This window comes from Colletotrichum fructicola (assembly GCF_000319635.2).
Source record: "Colletotrichum fructicola Nara gc5 chromosome Unknown KSG_Nara_v1_contig02, whole genome shotgun sequence".
In the NCBI taxonomy this organism is placed as follows: Eukaryota; Fungi; Ascomycota; class Sordariomycetes; order Glomerellales; family Glomerellaceae; genus Colletotrichum; species Colletotrichum fructicola.
In genome coordinates, this window is record NW_027094052.1 from 1868373 (window position 1) to 1889575 (window position 21203).

Below are 21203 nucleotides of genomic sequence, written 5' to 3' on the forward strand. Positions count from 1 at the left end.
TGCCCAAATGCCCGCTGATTTGATGCACCACTGTGAATCGGTGGCTGACCGGACCTCACGCTCTGAGGAGAGAGTGCCACTGTCAGTGTTCCGCACCCAGCCACTGGAAACTGCAAGTAAACCAAAACAAAACAGAGTGCGCGCACGTGCCACTCCCTCCCGTCGACACCTAATCTGAAGTCGACTAGCACCTTGCTGCACCCGCAACGCAACGCACTGCACCCGCACCCGCACCCTGCTTGCGCACCCGTCCGTCCCACGCCTTGTAGCGAAGCGACCTGGAGCCACCAAAGGGAGAAGGAAGCACTGCGGCCAGCGGAATGTTGGGCCCAACTTTTGACAGCTGAGGTTGACTGCGTTTTGTTTTCGGCGCACTTGAAACCAACATTACTCGCCTCATCCACGTTCCATGGATCCCTTCGATCATTGATTGCCTTTTCCTCCACCCGTTGGATTTTATTTCGGATAACTTCCTTTCTCTACGTCGGTTCCAAACCTCGAGGCCTCGACGCTACAGAAACAGCCAAGCTCGGTCGAGGCCGCGGTCGCAAAACGCCTTTCCTTCTTATGCCCGCGACGTCATCTTCACACGCCCTGCAGCCATCAACATCATGGCGACGCATTTCCTCGAAGACCCGCGACTGCGCCAGCGCTGGAACCAGATCTCCCACAATGCTGGAGAGGTGACGGAGAATGCCGCCGCCGGTATTTGGAGTTTCCAGCATCACTACATCAATCCCTGCCTTGCCGCCCTCGCCAGCTCATTAGAACAGTGCGCCACTCCCTGTCTAGGCGATCGAGAAGAGCGGGCCAGACGCCGGCGAGAGCGAGATCGCGCGGGAGGACGGGCAGAATACAGTTTCGACTTTTATGACGACTGGTACGCTGAGGATCAGGATGGCGGCTTCCTGGGTGGTTGGAGCAACGATGACTGGGATCGCCTGCTCGCAGGCACAGGGTCCCAACGAAAGCACGCCGGCGGCGAGGTGCAAGACCAACCCAAAAGAAAGCGAGGAATGAGCTACGGTACACGAGGCAGAAGCACCAAAGTGTCGGAATCCGATCCAACAATCATCCCAAGTACACAGCCCATTGGCTTCTTGGGCAAGCTGCCGTGGAAGTTGGGCAAGACGCTCCGATACAAGCCCAGCGCGGCCGATCTGCAAGATCATCCCCGACAGCATGACGAGATGGGTATGGGCGAGGCCGAGCCTCTTCTTGGAAACGACGACTCAGACGACGACATCTATCAAAGTCGCTTTGCCAAGACTAGAAATCGAAGCGGGACGACAGGGTCGGGGGACACGTCGGACTCGTATCGGTCAAGGGGCGACCTGTTCCCCAGTGATGGCGAGGGCGAAGAGGATGCTGTGCCGTTGGATGACGAGTTCATGGTGTTGGACAAGGTCCGAGACGACCGAAGCAGCAGCAGAACGAAGGCCAGCAAGGGCAAGCGCCGTGCAGACGGGCGCCCGATATCGCGGACGGTTTCGAGAGCAACAATCGACTCGAACCACTCATTTCTCGGCCCAGGACCTCGAAGAGACTCAATCAGCATACCCGACACCCCAGATACGCCTCGTGCCCCGTCGATGGAGGATCTTCAGCGGGAGGAAGAGCGGATCCAGCGAGAAGAGGACGAAGAAGTTGAACGCAAGCGGCGTGCTGCATCGCAGCTTGCATCAGAACGCGGCCTGCATGATAGCGGGTCCGAAGTGGTTTCTTCCGAGGGCATCTCGGAGGTGAAAACCGTCGAAGTGGGATATGCGTCAGAGGCTCCGAGTCAGGAGGCGTCGCCACCCGAACCGACGGTCGAAATAACGAACAGTAACGAAGCGCCGGTCATCCGGACTACGACGCAAGCAGGACAGTTTATACCAACCGAGGAATTTGTTCCCGCACGGTTACCGAGCTTCAGGTAGCTCACAGACGGAAACGCATGGGGTCATGTTCATGGACGTCGAGATACAGTTCGACCCCAAGCGCTGATTTCCGCTGGTGTTTTAATAGTCGGTCCAGCCGACGATAGTCATGTCATTTACGATACCAACGTCCTTGCGGGATATGAGCATTTCAATAGAGGAGCATGATCACGGGAGTACAGTTTACGATTATTAATCGCCTCGCATCGTTGTGTTTTTTGAAGAAGCAATCATGCGGACTGAAGCCACACTTAAGCCCCATAGCCACACCGGATCCCAAGGTATCTGAGCCAGCAATCGGACTTCGGGGCTGTTTTCTAGAAGATGGCCAGCTCACATGCACCTATGGCGTATGGTTTCATACCACTCGGAGCCGGGGCCTACTTGGGCGAGCTGCTGTCCCAAGAAGGCAATTGCCTCGGTGTGTTTCCCCGCAACAGAGCTCCAACCCCACACACTCACCTCCCGGTATGATTTCCCCGGATTACCTAGGTAGCTTGCTCTCCAACCGCAAATCAAGTGATGTATTGAAGTTCCAAATTCCTCGATCTTGCCTTCTTCTCGATTCATTTTTTACATTCCTTAATTTTCCTACACTAGACCATACCGTACTCTAATTAATCAGTACTTCTACACTTTGCTTGATCCTCTCTACATCTCATTTGCAGCAGATCAGCCTCACCCAGCTATACAAAACAAGATGGCACCTTCAGGCCCCATCACCACGCCCATAACCACCCTTCTAGGGATCAAGCATCCCATCCTCCTCGCCGGCATGGCGCGCACGTCCGGCGGGCCTCTCGCCGCCGCCGTCTCCAATGCGGGCGGTCTCGGCGTCATCGGCGGTTTCCAGTACACCCCGGACCAGCTGCGCGAGATCGTCGCCGAGATGAAGGAGAACTTCAAGTCTCCAGACCTCCCCTTCGGCGTCGACCTCGCTCTGCCGCAGGTTGGCGGCAACGCCCGCAAGACCAACCACGACTACACGGGCGGCAAGCTTGACGAGCTCATCGACATCACCATCGAGTCGGGCGCTCGCCTGTTCGTCAGCGCCGTCGGCGTGCCGCCCAAGCATGTCATTGACAAGCTCCACAACGCAGGCATCTACGTCATGAATATGGTCGGCCACCCGAAGCACGCTGTGAAGGCATTGGATCTGGGCGTCGATATCATCTGCGCGCAGGGCGGGGAGGGTGGTGGACACACGGGCGATGTGGCGAACTCGGTGCTCATCCCTGCTGTCGTGGACGTTGCGAGGAGGTACAAGCCCAAGATGCTTAATGGCGCCCCGGCGATGGTCGTTGCGGCGGGTGGTATTTACAATGGCCGATCACTTGCGAGCTCATTGATGCAGGGTGCTGTTGGCGTGTGGGTTGGCACGCGTTTTGTGGCATCCGTTGAGGCTGGGTGTAGTGAGGAGCACAAGGAAGAGGTCGTCAAGTGTGGGTTCGAGGGAACGGAACGCACTCTCGTACTCTCCGGAAGGCCATTGCGCATGAAGACGAACGAGTATATTCGCAAGTGGCATTCGCAGCCGGATCGAATCAGGCAGCTCTGCGATCAGGGTATCGTGCCTATCGAGTTCGACTTCAACGAGGGCAACGACGTTGATCCGCCACATTTGATGGGACAAGTGGCCGGCGCTATTGAGAAGATCCAGCCGGCGGGTGAGATCGTCGATGAGATGGTTAAGGAGGCGGTTGACATGTTGAAGCTTGGCGGCGCCTACTTGGGCAACGAGCGTAGCAGGCTATGAGATTAAGACTGTTGTGTATATTGTGTGATGATGAGTATTCTATGAGAAGAGACGAAGATTGTAACAAAAGAAAAGGGGTATTGTGGTCGCTCTCAGTAAACAGTACGCCTCCCTAGCTCGAACATGTTCCTCCATTACTTGTCCTTTATACAAATTCTCCAACACGGACTTCAGTGCTTCCCCATCCTTGAGCCAGGTCTCTGAGCTCCCCCTCTATCCTGTCAACCTCCTCATCAGAGAATCCCAGCCGGCCTTGCGTGTCTTTTGGTGTACCCAACAGGCGAATCTCAGGAAACGGTACCAGATCTGATCTCATTGCACCACCGAGGAGAAGCGTGACGGAGTCCAGACCCGAGCGGTACCGGCACTTGAGCCATGAGGCGGGGTTCTGAAACGGCTCTTCGCAGACAACGACAACGTGTCTCGCTCCGCGGACGGGAAAGCCGCCGCCGCCTTTTCCCTCGACCACGGCGATGCTGTCGCGCTGGAATTCTATGTAGATCCTGCGGTCTCCCCAGGTGTTCAGTCTGACCAGGTTGTACCGCCTCAACGCTTCGTGTCTCGCCTCGCGGTTGACTGAAAGGAGCGTCGGGTTAGGCGCGTGCGTCGCCGTGAGCGTCCGCGGCTCCATGGCGAGGTTCCAGATCTTGAGGCGGAGCTCGGGGGGCAGCCTTGAGAAGGGAGCGAAGGAGTGCTCCGGCCCGCGGACTTGCAGGCGAAGAGAGTCGAGGTGGTTTGCGATGGCGGCCGATTTGCGCCGGGCTCCTGTTGTAAGGACGTCGACCACGGTATGGGCGAAGTGTGCGACGAAGACGAGGGGGATGAGAGGGAGCGGCATCTCGGTCTTCTGGCAAGCCATTGCTTCGGCCTGGAGTTTGTGGGAGAATGTGGAAGACATCGTGAAGGTTCTTTTTTTCTCTTCGAGAAAGGATCTAACAATCAGAAGTATAGAAGTAGGATGAGAGACTCGTAGGTAGTCTCAAAGCGGAACTGCTCCGAAGGTAGCTTGTAAGTGGGAGTAGACGCGGTTGGTGGGCAACGCCGTGTGATGATCTCCGTTTTCTCTGCTTGGTTCCACTAGAGAGAAGAAAAAGCAGGAGCCGTCGGCTTCAGAAACTTCGCAGTTGGGGCAACGAAGACTTTTTAGTATCCTGCCGATGGTACGATGAGGTGATTCGGCGAGTACAAGCGCCGAGTTATTCTCGATGTGGCTGGCGACCCGAGGAGACGGTCCTGCCGGCGCGAGCGGGACGAAGACCAAACGTCCAGGCCTTTGCAGATTCAGGTCTAGATGGGGCCTCCCTCTCAACTGTTGAAAGGGCAACGCGATCCGATTCGGAAAGAAATCGTCAGCACGCACGCCACGGCGGTTCTAGTACGGAGGTTTCTCTTTGTTCGCAGTGTTGAAAGACGTCGGCGCGAAGTCGGAGACGGTGCAGATCGGAAGCAACTTTTTTTTTTTTTCCCCGACTCTCTCTGGTTATGGTAGATTTGGAAGACACCTGGAGATCGGGGCGAGCTGAACCTTGGACTTTTTGTATGATGTCGGCGATGGCGGCGTTGCAGTGTCTCACTATGCCGTCTCGTCGATTTCCGTCCCGTGGAAGGGCCTATGATTCAAACCATCGTGGGAGGCTGGGGCGGTCTTTGATAGATATTAAGGCTTGCTGAGTACTTTGGAAGATTGCGCATCTAGCGCCGGATGTGTTTCCCTTGTCCCAGTCGGTCCTTGGCATGAAAAATCATCAGGACTGCGACGGCTTTCCGCTGTAAACGCGGCAGATCGGCCTTTTGAGGCTCGATGCCCACACCCCACCCAGGCAGACTGCTGTGCATCGCTGCCATGGAATTGTAGCGGCCGTTCATTTTCTCGATATAATTACCAGTTAGACGTCAGGGTGTCTGAGACAGCGGGGTGTTCACGTTACGGATGACTGATGTCAGGGGGTCGGAACCTGCATAATCAAGGAAACGGGAATGGATGGCTGGGAGTGGACGTTGGTTTCTAATAGGCCATCGAACGCCTAGATCCCTATGAACCGAGACAAGTCTAGCATCATGACCATGCCAACCTGGAAGCCATGCGAACGACGTCCTGATATATCGGGGCGAGTGAGACATCGGCTTTTGCGTGATCTTGACGTCGAGACATTCTGAGGACCGAGGGGCACATGGTTTTCTCATGTCTTTCTTTCCAGCCCCCACAGATAGATCGCTTCACGTGAGTGGGGACATGGCCTTCAGCTGGAATGGCGAGGTTTCTTGCGTTTTCTTGGTCTGATCAGGGACACTAGGGTCTAGAGTTTGGACAAGCTTGACCGTCATCGAATCGAAATGACGAGCCACGGCAATGAACCGGCACAACATTTTGCTTACAATTCCTTCCGGGCGAAATCGAAGCCCCGAAAGTATTCTCAAACGTCTCTGCGGAGAGTATTTTGAAATCTGACAAGCGTCTTGGCTCGCATATGACCTCACTTCACATCGTGCTTCCAGCTGGTTGGGTCGCTTACGCCGCGAAGAAATATGCTGCTTACTTAGGTACTGTTGGTCGCTGGACTACCTTGTCTCAGTCTCCTGTGTGTTTCTAGTCTCTGGAGCTTCCTTGTTGAAGTTCTGTTTGTTGAAATTACAAAGAGGCAGCTGTAGAACTGCATGAATCCGTGCGAGCTTGTCTTAATCTGTTGAAGGGTGGTTAAACTTGCTGCCTTCTCAGCAAACTAGGAAACCGTTTGTACAGGAATGAACCTTGCTAAGCAAGACATCAAGTTCATGAGAAAGTATAATTGTTGTTATTCTTTGGCCGTAGAGCATATTTTGTGACTACTGAAGTACTCTGAGATTGGATCGTGATTGCCCTCGTACTCTTTCTGGCTGTGCTTTCCTACGCCGACCTCATTTCAGCGTTACTGGGATGAGAAGTCAAAAACAGAGAGATGGAAAGCCCATCTATCAATCACACGTTCTGTCTTTTAACCCCATCGACACAGCAGCAATGTCGATTTCTAAGGGACCCATTAATCAATAATCGACAGCTGCCAGGGAAACACCTCAGCTTTCTTCAAACTCACTTGATTCTCTCGAGGATACCAGAAATACCTATTCGCTGGCCAAGGGAGGCTCATTCGAGATTAACTCGCTCGGTTCCCCAAGAGTAACAACAAGACAAAATTTCCCTTCCGCAAGGTGTGTAGCTTCCTACCTCCTTCACAACTCGCACGCACCGGTTGCTCTTGCCTCCCAATTATCGGCAGGTGCCTACCGCAGAAAGCAGCACTTCTCAACTTCCTTCCCTCGGGTGAGCTCTGCCTTCCTAAACTATTCTTCTGCTACCTGCCTCGAGTATCCGTCAATTTGGGCACCGCCGCGTCAAAACTTCTCCCTTCCAACATAAATAATCCGCGTCACTGGTCATCTACTCTCAGAGCATTTTCAAGATCGGAATTTTACTCTTTACCACAGCCAGGTTTACTTCACTTCCAGAAACTTGCCACCAGTCAACTGTTGTTCTCCAACTGCGCTACCGCGGAGCCACCTGCTCTTCGACCTTGAGACCCATTCTCGATCTTCACATCGTCTCAAGATTCACCATCACCAACGACGCACACTCACCGGCTTTCTCGTCAACCTCCTGATTGCCCAAGATGTCTGTCAGCAGTGCCTCGATCAGATCCGTTTCCCAGGCAGCCACGATCGGTGGCACGAAGCAGAAGCTCAAGGTACCGCCTCACAAGGCGATCTTGTGCCGTACTTGCAATGAGCTCTTCGACGACGAGGCGTCCCTGATCAAGCATAAGCTGTGGGCTATGCAAATTCGAGGCACCCACGCCCACTGCACCGTCTGTGCCATGGAGTTCAGGACCATGGACGCCCAGAAACAGCACATGATCGAGGTAAGCCCAACCCCAAAAGACCAACAGCACTTCTCCTATGGAAGGTGTTGCGGCCACCAAGAACACCATGTTGTTGAAGTGCCGACTAATGTGAAACCATAGTCCCACCCTCACGAGCAGAACATCATTTGCCCCGGATGTGGCAGTCGCTTCACACGTCTGGCTGGATTCATGAAGCACTTGGAGCACGACGAGTGCCCCGAGATCCGCCGTTCGGACGTGGACAGAAACAGAGCCGAGAAGCTCACTTTCGCTCATGAGCTCGAGAAGCGGAGCGGTTCACAGTTCGGCGACTATTTTCCGAGGCTTCATCCGAGTGTTCAACAGTCGGCTATGAGCAACATCTCCAAGCCGCAGATGGCACACCCGTCTTTCTTCAGACCCGAAGATTTCCCTGCGATTCAGGAGGCCGGCGGAGCCTCTACCCAGGGAAGCTCTACCCAGGGAAGCTCCGCTCAAGAGGGCTCTGTTGCTTCGACGAACATTACGGCCCCAAGTACTCCGAAGACAGAGAGTCTGGGAGGTTCCCAAGGAGCCTCGAAGGTCCAAGATGTTCACAACCCTCAGCACCCCAACTTCGACGTCATGAAGTACCACAACCCGTACACTCGCAAGTTCAAGTGCCCCCATGGATCTTGCACGTAAGAAACTTGCTTTTGCTGCACACCGCGAGGTACATACTGACGATAAACAGGAAGAACTTCGGTTCCGCAGCCACGTTGATCAGCCACCTCAAGGCCGGTTCGCACAACATTACGAAGCTCCAGTGCCCCGGCTGCCTGCGGTGGTTCAAAGATGCGTCTTCCTTGACTGCTCACTCCGAGTCGGAGACGAACCGCTGCCAAATCCGGTACTCAGAGAACTACCGGGTCTACCTTGACCAGCTCACTGGAGGCATGGCTGACGTGGTCGGCAAAAATGAGGACAATACCATCCGGTACGAAGTCAGTACTGAGGCCATCATCAAATTTGGTCCTCAGCAGGCTAAGAAAGCCACGGAGGATCTCATGGCGAAGCAGGAAGCAGAGCGTCAAGAGCTTCGGGTGCGAAACCCAGTCTGGTGATTGGAGGGATGCCATGTTACGGAGAACTGAGTGAGGACTTCACTAGAAAATTGCGCCCTATGGCTTACGAGAGTTGCTTTGGAATGGAGATGCAGAGACTTCGTTTATTTTCTTAGCGTAACTATTGGCATCGAGAACGGTCAATAAGATCACAGATTCTGAAGAAGAGAGCCCTGAAAGTTCTGCATTGAATTGGTGCAAGTGATTGTGGTGCATGTATTTAAGACAATCAACATGGCCAGGAATACTGAAAGGGGGGCTCCAGAGCCGTGCAAAGAAGACCAGTGCACAGTACATGCCCCGCACTTTGCACTTTACGCGCTATCCTTACCAGCGACGCGCTCAACGCGTCGCCCAAGAACGTCCATCTTTCCTCCAGAAGCCCGCCAATTGACAAGCAACCACCAGGAACAGCAGTGCGTGATCACAACCAACGCCATGGCCGAAGCAGAGCTCAAGCAGCTCTTCACCACGGGTGACGAGGGCCTCGAGCCCGATGTCCTGTCCGAACTGCAGTCCATCATGCGCTTGCACGAGCTTTCCGCCGAGGACCTTTTCTACAAATGGGAGTCGTACTGCATCAAGATGGACATAGACGCCATGAACCCCCAGATCAGCCCTATGCGCAACTTCAAGAAAGATCTCCAGGACGCATTGGAGAGGGCCAACAAGCAACAGACACACATCAAGACCGAGAAGCGCGCACACGGCACCCCACGGGCGAGAGGCGGGGATGTGTTCGGCATGCTGGATGGTTTGGTGCCCAGCACTCCGTCGTCTGGGAGGTTGAACAAGCCGAGCAGTTTGCGGAAGAAGGAGACACCAACCATGTCAAGGATCAAGGCAGAGATTCCGTCTAGTTCTCCGGACTACAAGGGGTCGTCGAAGATGGAGGACCAACTCAGTTCCATGCAGTCGTAAGTGGGAGCTTCAGGAGGGTCGCAATGAGTAAAAACTAACAAGTTCCTGCAGCCCGAGTTCCTTCAACGACAGACAGAACGCCGGCGACACGATTGAAGTCCTAAACGACCACCTCAACGCCCCCGAAGCCCCAATCTGCCCTTATTCCGAACCCCGCATCAAGTTGACGGCCGCGTCAGACCAAAAGAAGCTTGCGTACAAGCCCCTTGCTATGAAGCTGTCTGAAGCGTCAGAGATCCTCGACGACAGGATAGACGAGTTCATGGGCATCGTCCAAGAGTACCACAAGCTTGATCTTTCGGAGTTTGGTAATGCGGCATCTCAGAGCACTACGGCTGTAATTGCTGTCGGTCGCATTGCGTCTGATGCGCCGGAGGGAAAGCTGAACGCGCCGTCTCTGGTACTGGAGCTGTCGAGGCGGATGGGTGGCGGTCAACGAGTCTCGTTGAATATGCGCAGTGTCAAGAAGGGCTTCAGCTTCTTCCCTGGTCAAATCGTGGCATTGAAGGGTATCAACACCTCCGGCAACGAATATCTAGTCGAGGAAGTTCTTGAAGTGCCCCTCCTCCCCAATGCCGCCTCGACGCCAGCTACATTGGCTGCACACCGCGAAAAGCTGCGAGGAGACCCAGATGCCATGGACACCGACTCGGACCCTGCACCGCTGAACGTCATCTACGCGTCCGGGCCATACACCGCAGACGATAACCTCGATTTCGAGCCTCTGCATGCCCTCTGCGACCAGGCGGCCGATACGTATGCCGATGCTCTGGTTCTCACTGGACCGTTCATTGACAGTGAACATCCTCTGATTGCCATGGGCGACTTCGACCTTCCCGAGGAAGCCGTCATCGACCCGGACACTGCCACGATGTCCACTGTCTTCAAGTACCTTTTCTCTCCCGCACTTAACCGTCTCGTCTCGGCGAACCCTAGTATCACCATTCTCCTGATCCCCTCGGTGCGAGATGTCATCGACAAGCACGTCTCATGGCCACAAGACTCTGTCTTGAAGAAGGACCTTGGCCTTCCAAAGACGGCAAGAATCGTCACCAACCCCATGACCTTGTCAATGAACGAAATGGTCATGGGCATTTCTTCCCAGGATATTCTCTGGCAGCTGAAGCACGAGGAGCTTGCAGCACGCCCATCAGACACGAACCCTCTCTCAAGACTATCGCGGCATCTGCTCGAGCAGAGGCACTTTTTCCCGCTCTTCCCGCCCACAGACCGTCAAAAGCTGCCCAAGACAGGCACAGAGGAGGGCATGCCACCAGGCGCCATGCTGGATCTCAGCTACCTTAAGCTCGGCGAGATGGTAAACGTTCGCCCTGATGTTTTGATTGTCCCCAGTTTCCTCCCGCCGTTCGCAAAGGTATGTCATACTCCTGCACAATTCCCTGCCTTTTGCTAACATTTCCTAGGTCGTCGAGAGCGTGCTGGTAATCAACCCAGGCTACCTGTCCAAGAGGCGAGGCGCAGGCACGTATGCGCGCTTGACACTGTTCCCACCAAAGGTCGACACTTCATCAGACACCATGGTGAGCCATGGTATCTTTGATCGCGCGCGTGTGGAGGTCAAGAAAATCTGAGCATGACGTGAACGATGCTTCTAAATGTATGAAGGCGGCAAGGGTTTATTAGGAGTTCGGGTATATTCAGCATCGCTCTTTGGTGAGCCTGGTTAGGATACACTCTAATACAATTTGAGGACGGCCTTAGCTCGAATCCACGCGCCGCCGCTTGTCACTGTCATGTCTCTCGCGGGAAGGGCTTCGTTTCCTCCGATCCCTGTAGTCATCTCGTGAGTCTCGTCGCGGCGATCTCGATCTCGACCTGTCTCTGCGACGGTGATCATCCCGGGACCGATACCTATCGTCATCTCTGTCCCTGTCTCTCCTGTCTCTGTCCCTGCGGTCGCTGCCCCCATCCCGATATCTGTCCTCATCCCGAGAACGGTCCCCTCTGTAGCCATCCTGAGCACCCGGCCTGCCAGGCGTCTTTCGATCACCCAGTGGTATAGCGTTGGCCCCCTGTCCACTGCGATCAGCGTCCGGCTGGAAGCGCTCGTCCACGCCGTGTCTGTCGAAACCTCTCCTGTCACGACCACGACGGTCGTCAAACTCTCCCCATCGTCCTGTGTCTTCGCTCTTGAGATCCTTGTACTTCGTCGCGCCCTTCCTGCCAAGCTTCGTCATGTCGCGCTTCTGCAGGTACTCAGGCAGCGCACTCCGATCCTTGATATCATCCGCAATCCGCATACCCATGAGATCACGCTTGTCCAGCCCATAGGCCTTCGCCTCTTCGCTGTAGAAGGCGCCCTTGTGATAATACTTTTGCAGGTACGACATCTTGCCACGGCCGTCCTTCTCCTCTTGTTGCTTGGCGATCTTCGCAGCGTCCTCGGCGTCGCGCTCCTCCTGCGTGAGGTTCTGTCGACGCTCGCGCTCCGCGTACTCGGCCTCCTGCTCCGCAATGCGATCGCGCTCGCGCTTGATGCGCTTAAGCTCGCGAATCTTCCAGGCGGCGAGTTCTGCCTCCGGGTCCAGATCGTCCGTCGTGTCCACGTCAGAGCCCTCAGCCTCCTCATCGTCCCAGTGTTTCTTGCCCGCCGCGCGCGCGGCGAGGTCCTTCTTGATCTGCTCCTCGACCAGCGCGTCGGCAGCCGCTTTGCGGCGCGCCTCCTCCTCTGCGTAACGCGCTTCTTCGTCCTTGGCTGCTGCGCCTGACGGGTCCTTGGCCGCGTTGCGTTGGTTCTTGGGGATGAACTTTGGTCGGATCATGAGGCGGCGGGGCGCTTCTTCCTCGCTGCTGCTCTCCTCCTCGCTCGAGCTCTCTTCCTCCTCATCGTCGTCGTCGCCGCCTTCTGCCTCCTCTTCCTCCTCCGTCACGAAGCCTTCCTCGGCGGCGAGACGTTCAGCCTTTTCCCGTGCTATCCTGCGATCCTCCAGCTCCTGTGCCTGACGCCTTCGCTCGTCGAGGTTGACTTTGCCGAGGTTGCTGGCGATCTTGGCTGCGCTCGCGGCTTTGGGCGGTGGCGGGATGGTTTTGCTCTTGGGCGCGGTCTCGGTCTCGTCGTCGCTGGCGTCCGAGTCTGAAGAGTCGGCCTCCGGTGCCGCGGGTTTGCCGGCACGGTAGCGCGCCGGCTTGACGGGGTTCGCTGTCATGCGCTTGGGTGGCATGTTGGCTGGTTGTTAGATGGAAGGATGAGGTTGAAGAGGTAACTTTGAAAAATCGAGCTACGAGTCGGGTTGCGTTGATGGGAGCAGCACCCTGGACTGCATTGGACCGAGAGGCTGGGGTCGGGACGGACCTGCAGAAGCGTTTCCCTGCTGGGGGCCCTGTAATTAGTGGCTTTAGGTGGAGCTCAGCGCTGCAGTGATGACACTGCCAGGTGATGTACCTACTAAGGTAGATTTCAATTTCAAGCACGGGGACGAAATCGGTGCAGCTTAGATCTGAACCCTTAAAGGCACGGTTATGATCTCGATACTATGCAGACGCATAGGAGTAGTCATTGGATGATCTGGACCAACATCATTAGGGTATCTATCATAAGTCTCATAGCGCTGCCAGAGGCGCAGTCTAAACAAGACCCCTCTTTTGGAGCAATCCGATGTGAAGCGAGAAATGACAAAACTAGAGAATCTCCTCGTCGAAGTCGTCGTTTTGCGGCGGCGGTGGCGCCTGCACAGCGTCGACGGCTGGCGCATCCCCGTCATCAGCGCCATCCATCTCCTCGTCTGTCTCCCATTCCTTCTCAGCGACGACCTGCTTTCTCTGTTTCCTCTCCTCCTTGTCCAGATCCTCCTCGTCAGGAAACTTCTTCTGGATAAGACTGTTCTTGTTGACGTTGTCCCAGTCTTTGCTGCGCTCCTGGATCAGACGCGACGACTTCTTGCTCTTCTCAACCTTGTTGGCGGTCCTGTCCATGATGGCCTCGGCGCGATCCATTGCCCTCTCATTCCTCTTCTTGGCCTTGGCGCTTAGCTGCGACTTGCGGTGGCTCGTCCTCTTGGAGACACCCGAGTTGTGTTTTGCGGCCAAAACTGACGGCCGATCGACCGCTTCTGAGGGGGGCTTGACATTCTTGAGAGACTTGTCGGTGTCGATGTCTACGTCCGTCGCGCGCCTCGCAGCTCTCGAGTGCTTTGAGGGTTCTGGTCGCAAGGTTAGACAAGTAGCTACAAGCAAGTAGAAAGTTCCTTACGTCTGCTCTTCTTGGAAACGCCCGGCTTTGCCATCTTTGCGACCAATTGTTTCGTTTCGTTCTGGTGATGCAGGTAGGTCTAGCATCAGCGGTCGGGCTCATTGTGGGGGATATCAAGAAAATTCCTTATCGGGTCAGAAATTCTTATCTTATCCCGATAAGAGCGGGGACAATCACAAGCCTTGCATCTCAGCACGTTGCGCACCGACCAATCCTTGTCAGAGAGTTTGCCCCTGGTGGAACCCTTGGTCCCGCTCATCGCCTCTGCTTAACGAACCGTGGAACTGTACGGACACCTGCCTCTCTCTCTCCAACCGTCCAACCGTGCAGAAATCTAGACATTCCTGAGCCTTTACTTTCTTTGATCACACGAGCTGCGCCCACCACTTCCTAATTCGCGACTCATCGCCCCCCTAGTCAACCCCTGCGATTAATCATCCCCGACATGGCAGCACCCGGCTTTTCGGTCTCTGTGTCGCTCAAGCTTGCTTAAAGCTGCTCGTTTCGTTTCTTGTCACGCCAACTGCCTTATTAGCAATAAACACACTCCCGCCAAACCCTTAGCAGTATGAATTCGCCGGGCTCGAGATATAAGGATCTCTACGACGGACCTGATCCTTACCGGCAATACCACCACTATAACAACCAGAGCTTCTGGACCAGGCTGAACGAGCCGAGCGTCGTCGTCTCCCTTTTGGCACTTCTCTTCACTGCGCTTTACTCCATCTTCGGCGCATCTGCTCTTCCGACCACCCTGCTCTCCCGCGCCGGTCAGACCCTCTGGGACATCATTGTTTGGCTTACGCCATACGACGCCTTGACCCTTCTCGAAGGCTGGCTGCATCCACCACTATTTCCCCAACCGATGCTTCAGAACCAGGCGAGAACACATGCCGCGAAGAGCGAACTCCTCCGAAAGATACTTGGCATGGACAGAGAGGGAGGCATCATGGGAACGGTATCCCAGGCCGGCATCAGAGGCCTATCTTCCATGTCTGGCGCCATGATGAGTTTTAAGGGCTTCAGCGACCATCCTCCAGGACTAGGAAATCTCGACAACTCTTGCTACCAAAACAGTATTCTCCAAGGCCTCGCTTCGTTGAAAACATTACCTAAATACCTCGCCGACCCCGTCCAAGACCCCGAACTCGATCGACAGAAGGTCGAGGCAGTCGATACGTTACGCAACCTTATCGAAGATTTGAACAGCGCTCGAAACTACGGAAAGACGTTGTGGACGCCGGGCTCTCTCAAGAACATGAGCACTTGGCAACAACAGGACGCGCAGGAGTACTTTTCGAAACTTCTCGACGAGGTCGACAAGGAGATTGCCAAGGTCGCGAAAGCGACGCAGAAACTGTCTGGGTTCGAGTCGGATTGCGCCAACGACGACACCGCTACGAGCCAACACAGCGATGATAGCGGTTACCAGAGCCTGTCGACCATTTCCAAGATCAGCTCCGCATCGAAATCTTTGCGCAACCCCCTGGAAGGTCTGACTGCGCAGCGAGTTGCATGCGTGGAATGCGGCCACTCAGACGGCCTCTCCATGATTCCATTCAATTGTCTTACGCTGAGCTTGAACACGGACGGCAACGACCACGATCTCTACGAGCTATTGGACGCATATGCGCATATTGAGTCTATCGAAGGTGTCGAGTGCGGCAAGTGCACTTTACTGAAGGCCAAAAGGCTGTTAACGGTACTCCTCGACAGAGCTGCGGGAACTACGAGTGAGGAGAAGTTGAAGGAGCCGAGATCGCGATTGGCAGCCGTGGAAGAAGCTTTGGAAGAGGACGACTTTGAGGACAAGACGCTCACAGAGAAGTGCAAGTTCCCGGCCAATTTCAAGGTGTCTTCGACGAAGACGAAGCAAGCAGTGATTGCGCGCCCGCCTCAAAGTCTTGCCGTACACATGAACAGATCCGTCTTTGATGAAAACACCGGCATGATGTACAAGAACTCTGCAGGAATTCGCTTCCCACTAACACTGGATCTTGGCCCATGGTGTTTGGGTAGCGCCCCCAAGCCAACGACGGGCAAGCCGGTGGACGGATCAGCATCTCCAGCTCTCAGCGATGCGTCTGACGAGGAGCAATGGCTACTTGACCCAAGATCGTCTATGATCGCAGGTGACAAGCGGAAGTCGTACATCACTGGACCCATATACGAGCTTCGCGCCGTCGTCACACATTATGGCCGGCACGAGAACGGCCACTATGTCTGCTACCGAAAATTCCCCCGTACTGCGCCCCCTTCGACTGGCGAGAGCAAAGATCAAGGCGAGGACGACAGTGATGGTGCGAGCTCACCTATCCGAAAGCCAACCCCTGAGGATGAAGTTGCCGATGTGGAGATGGATTGGTGGCGCCTAAGCGACGAAAGCGTCAGAAAGATTGACGAGGAAGAGTTGTTGGATCAGCACAATGTGTTCATGCTGTTCTACGACTGCGTCGACCCCAACATTATTCCAGCATCCGAGGTCGCTGAATTGGAGGCAGCTATTCCTGCAAGCACCGACGTCGCTGTAGACGACGACGAGACACCCAAGGTAGAGAAGCCTGCGTTCACTTGCACGGTGACAGAGGTGTCTGAGACGGATGATGAGGAAAATGATGCTCCTTCCGAGAGTCTTGTCGTAACGGCTGAACCGCCAGACGTTGGCACCATGTCGGCCGTTCCTCTCCCGCAGGACGATAGCAATAACGCGGGAGATGGCAACAACACCCCCGAACGGTCGCCTCGAGTAATCGCGGTTTAGTTGACACGCCTATTTGGAAGGAGAAGAATGAAACGGGGTTCTGTTTAAACAAAGCATAGCGATGGCGTTGGGTCCGCGGTAATACCATACAAACGTGGTGCGGCTGGAAAGGGGGGGCTCCTTGGTCAAGTCGAGCTTAATGGTTGTTTTAATTCGTTTGGTAATGACACATAGTGTTGCATTCACACACTGAACTTGATTACCTATGATTCTGTCTCTTCAAAATGTTCTTTCGTCATGTCGGGCCAGAATTCCTTCTCAGCGAGCAGGACCTGGTTCCAAACCGCCAGCGCGCGCTTCTTCAACTCCTCCTCGCTCGCCTTTCCCGCCTCCACAGCCTCCGCAACGCCATGTTCGATAGTCACCCTCATCGCATTCACAAACTGCCAGAAGTCGTCGTTCGTCCAGTTGGGAATGAAGGCGTTCCTCAGCGCCCCGCCATCCGCATCGTCGCTGCCGTCCTTACCCGCCTCCAGCGCATCCTTCACGCCCGTCCACGCGTCCAGGTAGCACTTCTCCGTCGCGTAGAACAGCACCGCGCCCTCGAGCCACGGCAGGACCTCCTCGCCGGTCTCGAAGCTCGCGAAGAGCTTCTCGAACCGGTGCAGCCCCTCGAGCTTGGCGGTCGGCTCGACGACGCCGTCCTTGGCGGGCAGGTCGAGCGTGAGTATGTATTCGGCCGCCGTTGTATAGAAGAACCTCAGCTCGCGGTTGATATTGCACAGAGCGTCGGTGAGCCAGATGATCAGTTTCTGAGGCGTTGTTAGGTCGTCGGGAACGAGATCCGGTAAGTGGACGGTGCTGAGCAGCCGGCCGGCGCCCCTGATGTAGGAGTGGATGTACAGCCTGTCGTTGGAGAGCCAGTAGCTCAGGTGCGATTTCGGGCACGTGCCGGCGGCGGCGGCGGTGAGGAAGGGGGACTGCGTGGCGAGGCGGTAGCCTTCCGGGTCTGAGGCGATTAGGTCCTCAGTAAAGGTCATTGTGTGTGGTGTTGACCAGGGTTTGTATGCTGGGAGGACTTGTAGCTGAGTGGTTGAGTTTGATGTAATGGCCCGTCCGGCTGAGTAAGATTTTGCTTTTACCCAAGTTGAAAAACGTTGGTAGGAAGTGGGATCAAGCTTTCGGTTCAGTTGGTGCTTACATTACTTTACATTTGCTTCTTTGCGCCATTTAGAGCGAGGAGGCGGGTGAGGGTATTGGCATGACGTTTGTGTTGGAACATGGCGTTAGTAAGCCTTGGCTTGCAGAGTTTCACAGTCCGCGATAGGATGGCCATAGTCCTTTTGCTGGAACGGCGAATGCTGTCTGCATGTTCGAATCCACTGTCCCGCATACGGGAATAGGTACAGAATATACATCGTTCATGGTCATGTATTTCCCAAAGGCTATATCTACGCAATGCCTGCTCATGATATACAATCCTCCTCAACACACAGGCGCCCTAATAAAACCTGGAGGAGCGCCATGAAACACCGACCATCCGTCATTAACACCTTAAAATATTTTTCGTTTTCAGTTCCTTTTTTTTCTTTCCACAATGGATCCAAAAAGTCTTTTGATGCATAGGTATTTCCAAAACTCCCCGCTTTGTACAGAATAATCCAGAAAGATACTTTATCGGCTAGAAGAGACGTTGCTCAACCAGTCCGCTGGCGCCGCTGAGCCCTTGTATGCGAAGCCGATGACGAGCAGCAGAGTAATGAAGACAAGCAGGGCGAAGAAGATTGCGCGGCGGACAAGAGGGGACAGCCGGCCCTCGTCGAGAGTCTGAGAGTTCCAGACCCCACGAACCTTGGCAAAGGCGCCCTGGCCCGAGGTCTTGAGCTGTTCCCATCCGGTTGAGTAAATTACGAGGCCGAAGAGCGCGACCGAGTAGCCGACGAACTGCATGAAGGTGATGCTGGTCTTCCAGATGAGGACGGAGGCGATGATGAGAAGGATGTTCTTGAGGATGCCGGTGAGGGTCATGACCAGGCCTGAGGTCTTGCCGATCTGTGGGGCCTGTTAGCGATACGAGTTGTGGGATTCGAGGCTGTGCGAAACTTACGAGGAACACACTGGAGACGTTGAGCATGAAGGCGACCGCAGCGTTGAGGAGGAGCATGCTGACGCCCGTCCTGTGCAGATCCTCAACGTTGAACTTGCTGAACTCGCTGGCCCAGGCAACGAAGAAGTTCATGACAGCGCAGACCGGGGCGTAGTAGTACAGGCTGACGAGGGGGTCCATCTTTTGCGCGCTCTCATCGCCCTTCAGCAGAACCTGAATCATGACGAGGCGAATGCCCTCGAAAACGATGCCGCCCATTTGGAAGATGAAGCCGATCCAAGAGAACTCGATCTCGCCGAACGAGGCGAGCGCCACACCGGCTACGATGAGAAGGACGTTGTAGAAAGTCTTCATCGAGGGTTCCGCGACGCCCCAGATCCAGCTAATGATGAGCACAGCGACGGGAGCGCCAGCCTTGAGCATCTGAATGAAGGAGACAGATAGGTAAAGGTAGACGAGGTTTGAGCAGACGAGGGAGCCCGAATACAGCAGACCGATGGGGACGATGGCGCGTAGGTAGACGCGACCGGTCATCTTGACCTTGTGGCGGCCATCGAGGAGGCTTGTGGTGCGCGCCAGCACCTGGGTTGCAAGTGTTGAAAAGACCAGATGCCAGAAGGTGAGAATGACGGCTGAATAATGTTAGTGAGTTGGGAGTTGGGATGAGAAGCGCGTGCCAAGAGCGATGAGGTGTTCACTTGACGATGAGAGTTACATACGATATTCTACGTCGCGGTTAGCTCATGTTAAAGTCAATAAAGACGCGTTAAACTTACTAAAACCTGCCGTGTCAAGCAGCCACTTGTTGAAGAGAATGGTCAGATTTGAGAAGAAGATCCAACTCCTACGCGGCGGTTAGATGAGTTGCCAAGACTACGTTGTTGAAGGCAACGGCGACGGTGTCTAGACATACGCGATGAAGAAGGCCGGGTGAGCGGCCTTGGAGGCCATAGGCTTCTCCGTTGTCGGGAGAGTGGTCATGATGGCTATGTTTGAGAGACTTCAACTACAAGAGAGCGGGATGCTGTGTCCAAGAAAGGCCAAGAGGGTTGGCGATCGGTGTTGTCGGGGGTCGGAGGTGGGTGAGATGCGGCGACGGAGACGGCGGATGTGGGCCGGAGCGAGTCGGGGGATCGGATTGCCCAGAGAAGATGGCGAAAAGAGCGGGCGCAGCGATTCGAACACCAGAGGAAAAAGGTTGGAAAGGAAAGAAAACGATGGTGGGTGGTGGCAGCTGTGAGGTTCACAATGAGCCGCGTTGAGAGGGAGTGGTAAGGAATGGAGGAAGAGCAAGGAGTGAGGACGAAAGGGTGAGGTAGGGTAAGGGAAGCTGGCGACAAGCCGGAGGAGGAGGAGGAGAGACAAGAAGTGGAAGGCTTATGGTAGGTAGGTAGGCAAGGTAAGCTTAGGTACTTCTACTCCAAGTCCTCAAGCGTAGGTTGGTTGGAGCCTGCTGGTGTCGCGCCGTCTGGTGCTGGAGCTTCTGCGGCGCAGGAACCCGAATGAGCCCCCCTTTCCCAGGCTCGTTTCTCGTGTTAGGTACCGGCAGTACTTGTCTCTAGGCGCTTGGGTACCAGGCAATGCAGGTGGTACCTCTCTGGACAGCGGGCTGACGGGCACCTGAAAGAAGGGCTGGGCTGACTGAGGGGTAAAGGGGACTTGGGGACCTCTTTTTGGGAGAGGAGACGCTAACGTCAGGCGGCGGCGGGCACGTGGAGGGAGCGACGCCGACTAACACCAAAGGAGGCCTTCGCTGTTAAACCCCTGTGTCTTGGCCTTCTTTAAAGGTAGACCAGCTCGGCAAGCTGCAAGTCGTCGTTGGAGGAACCAGTCCACGATGCAGCAAGTATCCCGTTCTGGCGAGTGGTCTGTAGGCGAGCTGACACTGCAGTTCAAGAGTAATCAATCAATCAATCAGGCAACGATGGTAACGAGACATCCACCGTCCTCTCTGGGAGTCTGCTGCGTCAGCCTGGGTATGTCCAATGTCAGTTTCGTCCTGATCGTCGACTGAAGTCGTACAAGGTGATGCCATGTGCGACTCAGACCCAGCCGTGGTGGTGGATGTCACTGACGGTTCGAATGCGACTTTAGAGTCAAGCAACTCTAGAGACGGGAGGTGTTCGGACGAGGAAGGGAAGTCAAGACGGGGTTGACAGCGGAGCGGCGGTCCAGTTCAGCCCTGGTGACGATCTGAGCGAGATCCGAGGGCAAGGTAAGAAGAAAGGTATGGTTGTACTTGGAGAAAAGAAAGTTGCCCGGAGCTTTGGGTGGTGAGTGAGTGAGTGAGTTCCGGCGGGCGAACGAGACACTGCACACAAGCACAAGACACACTGCCAGAGACAGACTCAGTGCTGCGATGGCACAGGCAGGGGGAAAAGGGGACACACAGTTTCCCCGTTCATCAACCGCAGAAAGTTTGTTTGACCGGGCCCCGCGATTGCATCGTATTGATGAGTTGGTGCTAGGCCAGAGCCTGTGCCGCTACACCCAGGTTGCCAGGACCCCGGACTTCAAACGACCAACAATAGCGCGCGCGCGCCGAGAGACCCGGCTTGCCGCTGAATTGCTTGCTGCTGCGAAGGCTGCTGGGGTCTCGGTGTCATGTTTTTATTTAATTTAAGCTCTG

The 21203-nt window shown here is 55.1% G+C and overlaps 10 protein-coding genes across 10 annotated transcripts; 5 read left to right on the top strand and 5 right to left on the bottom strand.

Moving 5' to 3' along the window:
- Window positions 1–611: 611 nt before the first annotated feature.
- On the top strand, window positions 612–1922 carry CGGC5_v003260 (uncharacterized protein; the record flags this gene model as incomplete). The annotated part of the gene is made up of 1 exon (XM_032020813.1): window positions 612–1922. One exon carries the CDS (start codon window positions 612–614, stop codon window positions 1920–1922), a length of 1311 nt encoding a protein of 436 aa, XP_031882151.1.
- Window positions 1923–2622: 700 nt separating this feature from the next.
- CGGC5_v003261 (putative nitronate monooxygenase) lies at window positions 2623–3678 on the top strand (the record flags this gene model as incomplete). The annotated part of the gene is made up of 1 exon (XM_032020814.1): window positions 2623–3678. The coding sequence occupies one exon, from the start codon at window positions 2623–2625 to the stop codon at window positions 3676–3678; it is 1056 nt and encodes a 351-aa protein (XP_031882154.1).
- Window positions 3679–3823: 145 nt separating this feature from the next.
- CGGC5_v003262 (uncharacterized protein) lies at window positions 3824–4576 on the bottom strand (the record flags this gene model as incomplete). The annotated part of the gene is made up of 1 exon (XM_032020815.1): window positions 3824–4576. The coding sequence occupies one exon, from the start codon at window positions 4574–4576 to the stop codon at window positions 3824–3826; it is 753 nt and encodes a 250-aa protein (XP_031882153.1).
- A 2746-nt stretch (window positions 4577–7322) lies between these two features.
- Window positions 7323–8635, top strand: CGGC5_v003263 (uncharacterized protein; the record flags this gene model as incomplete). Its single annotated transcript, XM_032020816.1, has 3 exons — window positions 7323–7571; window positions 7674–8212; window positions 8266–8635. The coding sequence occupies 3 exons, from the start codon at window positions 7323–7325 to the stop codon at window positions 8633–8635; spliced, it is 1158 nt and encodes a 385-aa protein (XP_031882155.1).
- Window positions 8636–9073: 438 nt separating this feature from the next.
- Window positions 9074–11148, top strand: POL12 (DNA polymerase alpha subunit B; the record flags this gene model as incomplete). The annotated part of the gene is made up of 3 exons (XM_032020817.1): window positions 9074–9552; window positions 9608–10931; window positions 10981–11148. 3 exons carry the CDS (start codon window positions 9074–9076, stop codon window positions 11146–11148), a joined length of 1971 nt encoding a protein of 656 aa, XP_031882181.1.
- Window positions 11149–11274: 126 nt separating this feature from the next.
- Mfap1 (Microfibrillar-associated protein 1) lies at window positions 11275–12738 on the bottom strand (the record flags this gene model as incomplete). The annotated part of the gene is made up of 1 exon (XM_032020818.1): window positions 11275–12738. One exon carries the CDS (start codon window positions 12736–12738, stop codon window positions 11275–11277), a length of 1464 nt encoding a protein of 487 aa, XP_031882157.1.
- Window positions 12739–13195: 457 nt separating this feature from the next.
- CGGC5_v003266 (uncharacterized protein) lies at window positions 13196–13800 on the bottom strand (the record flags this gene model as incomplete). Its single annotated transcript, XM_032020819.1, has 2 exons — window positions 13196–13716; window positions 13767–13800. 2 exons carry the CDS (start codon window positions 13798–13800, stop codon window positions 13196–13198), a joined length of 555 nt encoding a protein of 184 aa, XP_031882156.1.
- A 534-nt stretch (window positions 13801–14334) lies between these two features.
- UBP1-0 (Ubiquitin carboxyl-terminal hydrolase 1) lies at window positions 14335–16527 on the top strand (the record flags this gene model as incomplete). The annotated part of the gene is made up of 1 exon (XM_032020821.1): window positions 14335–16527. The coding sequence occupies one exon, from the start codon at window positions 14335–14337 to the stop codon at window positions 16525–16527; it is 2193 nt and encodes a 730-aa protein (XP_031882279.1).
- Window positions 16528–16730: 203 nt separating this feature from the next.
- CGGC5_v003268 (uncharacterized protein) lies at window positions 16731–17507 on the bottom strand (the record flags this gene model as incomplete). Its single annotated transcript, XM_032020822.1, has 1 exon — window positions 16731–17507. The coding sequence occupies one exon, from the start codon at window positions 17505–17507 to the stop codon at window positions 16731–16733; it is 777 nt and encodes a 258-aa protein (XP_031882208.1).
- Window positions 17508–18141: 634 nt separating this feature from the next.
- On the bottom strand, window positions 18142–19555 carry CGGC5_v003269 (putative sugar phosphate/phosphate translocator; the record flags this gene model as incomplete). Its single annotated transcript, XM_032020823.1, has 5 exons — window positions 18142–18519; window positions 18575–19206; window positions 19294–19299; window positions 19351–19418; window positions 19488–19555. 5 exons carry the CDS (start codon window positions 19553–19555, stop codon window positions 18142–18144), a joined length of 1152 nt encoding a protein of 383 aa, XP_031882280.1.
- Window positions 19556–21203: the final 1648 nt, after the last annotated feature.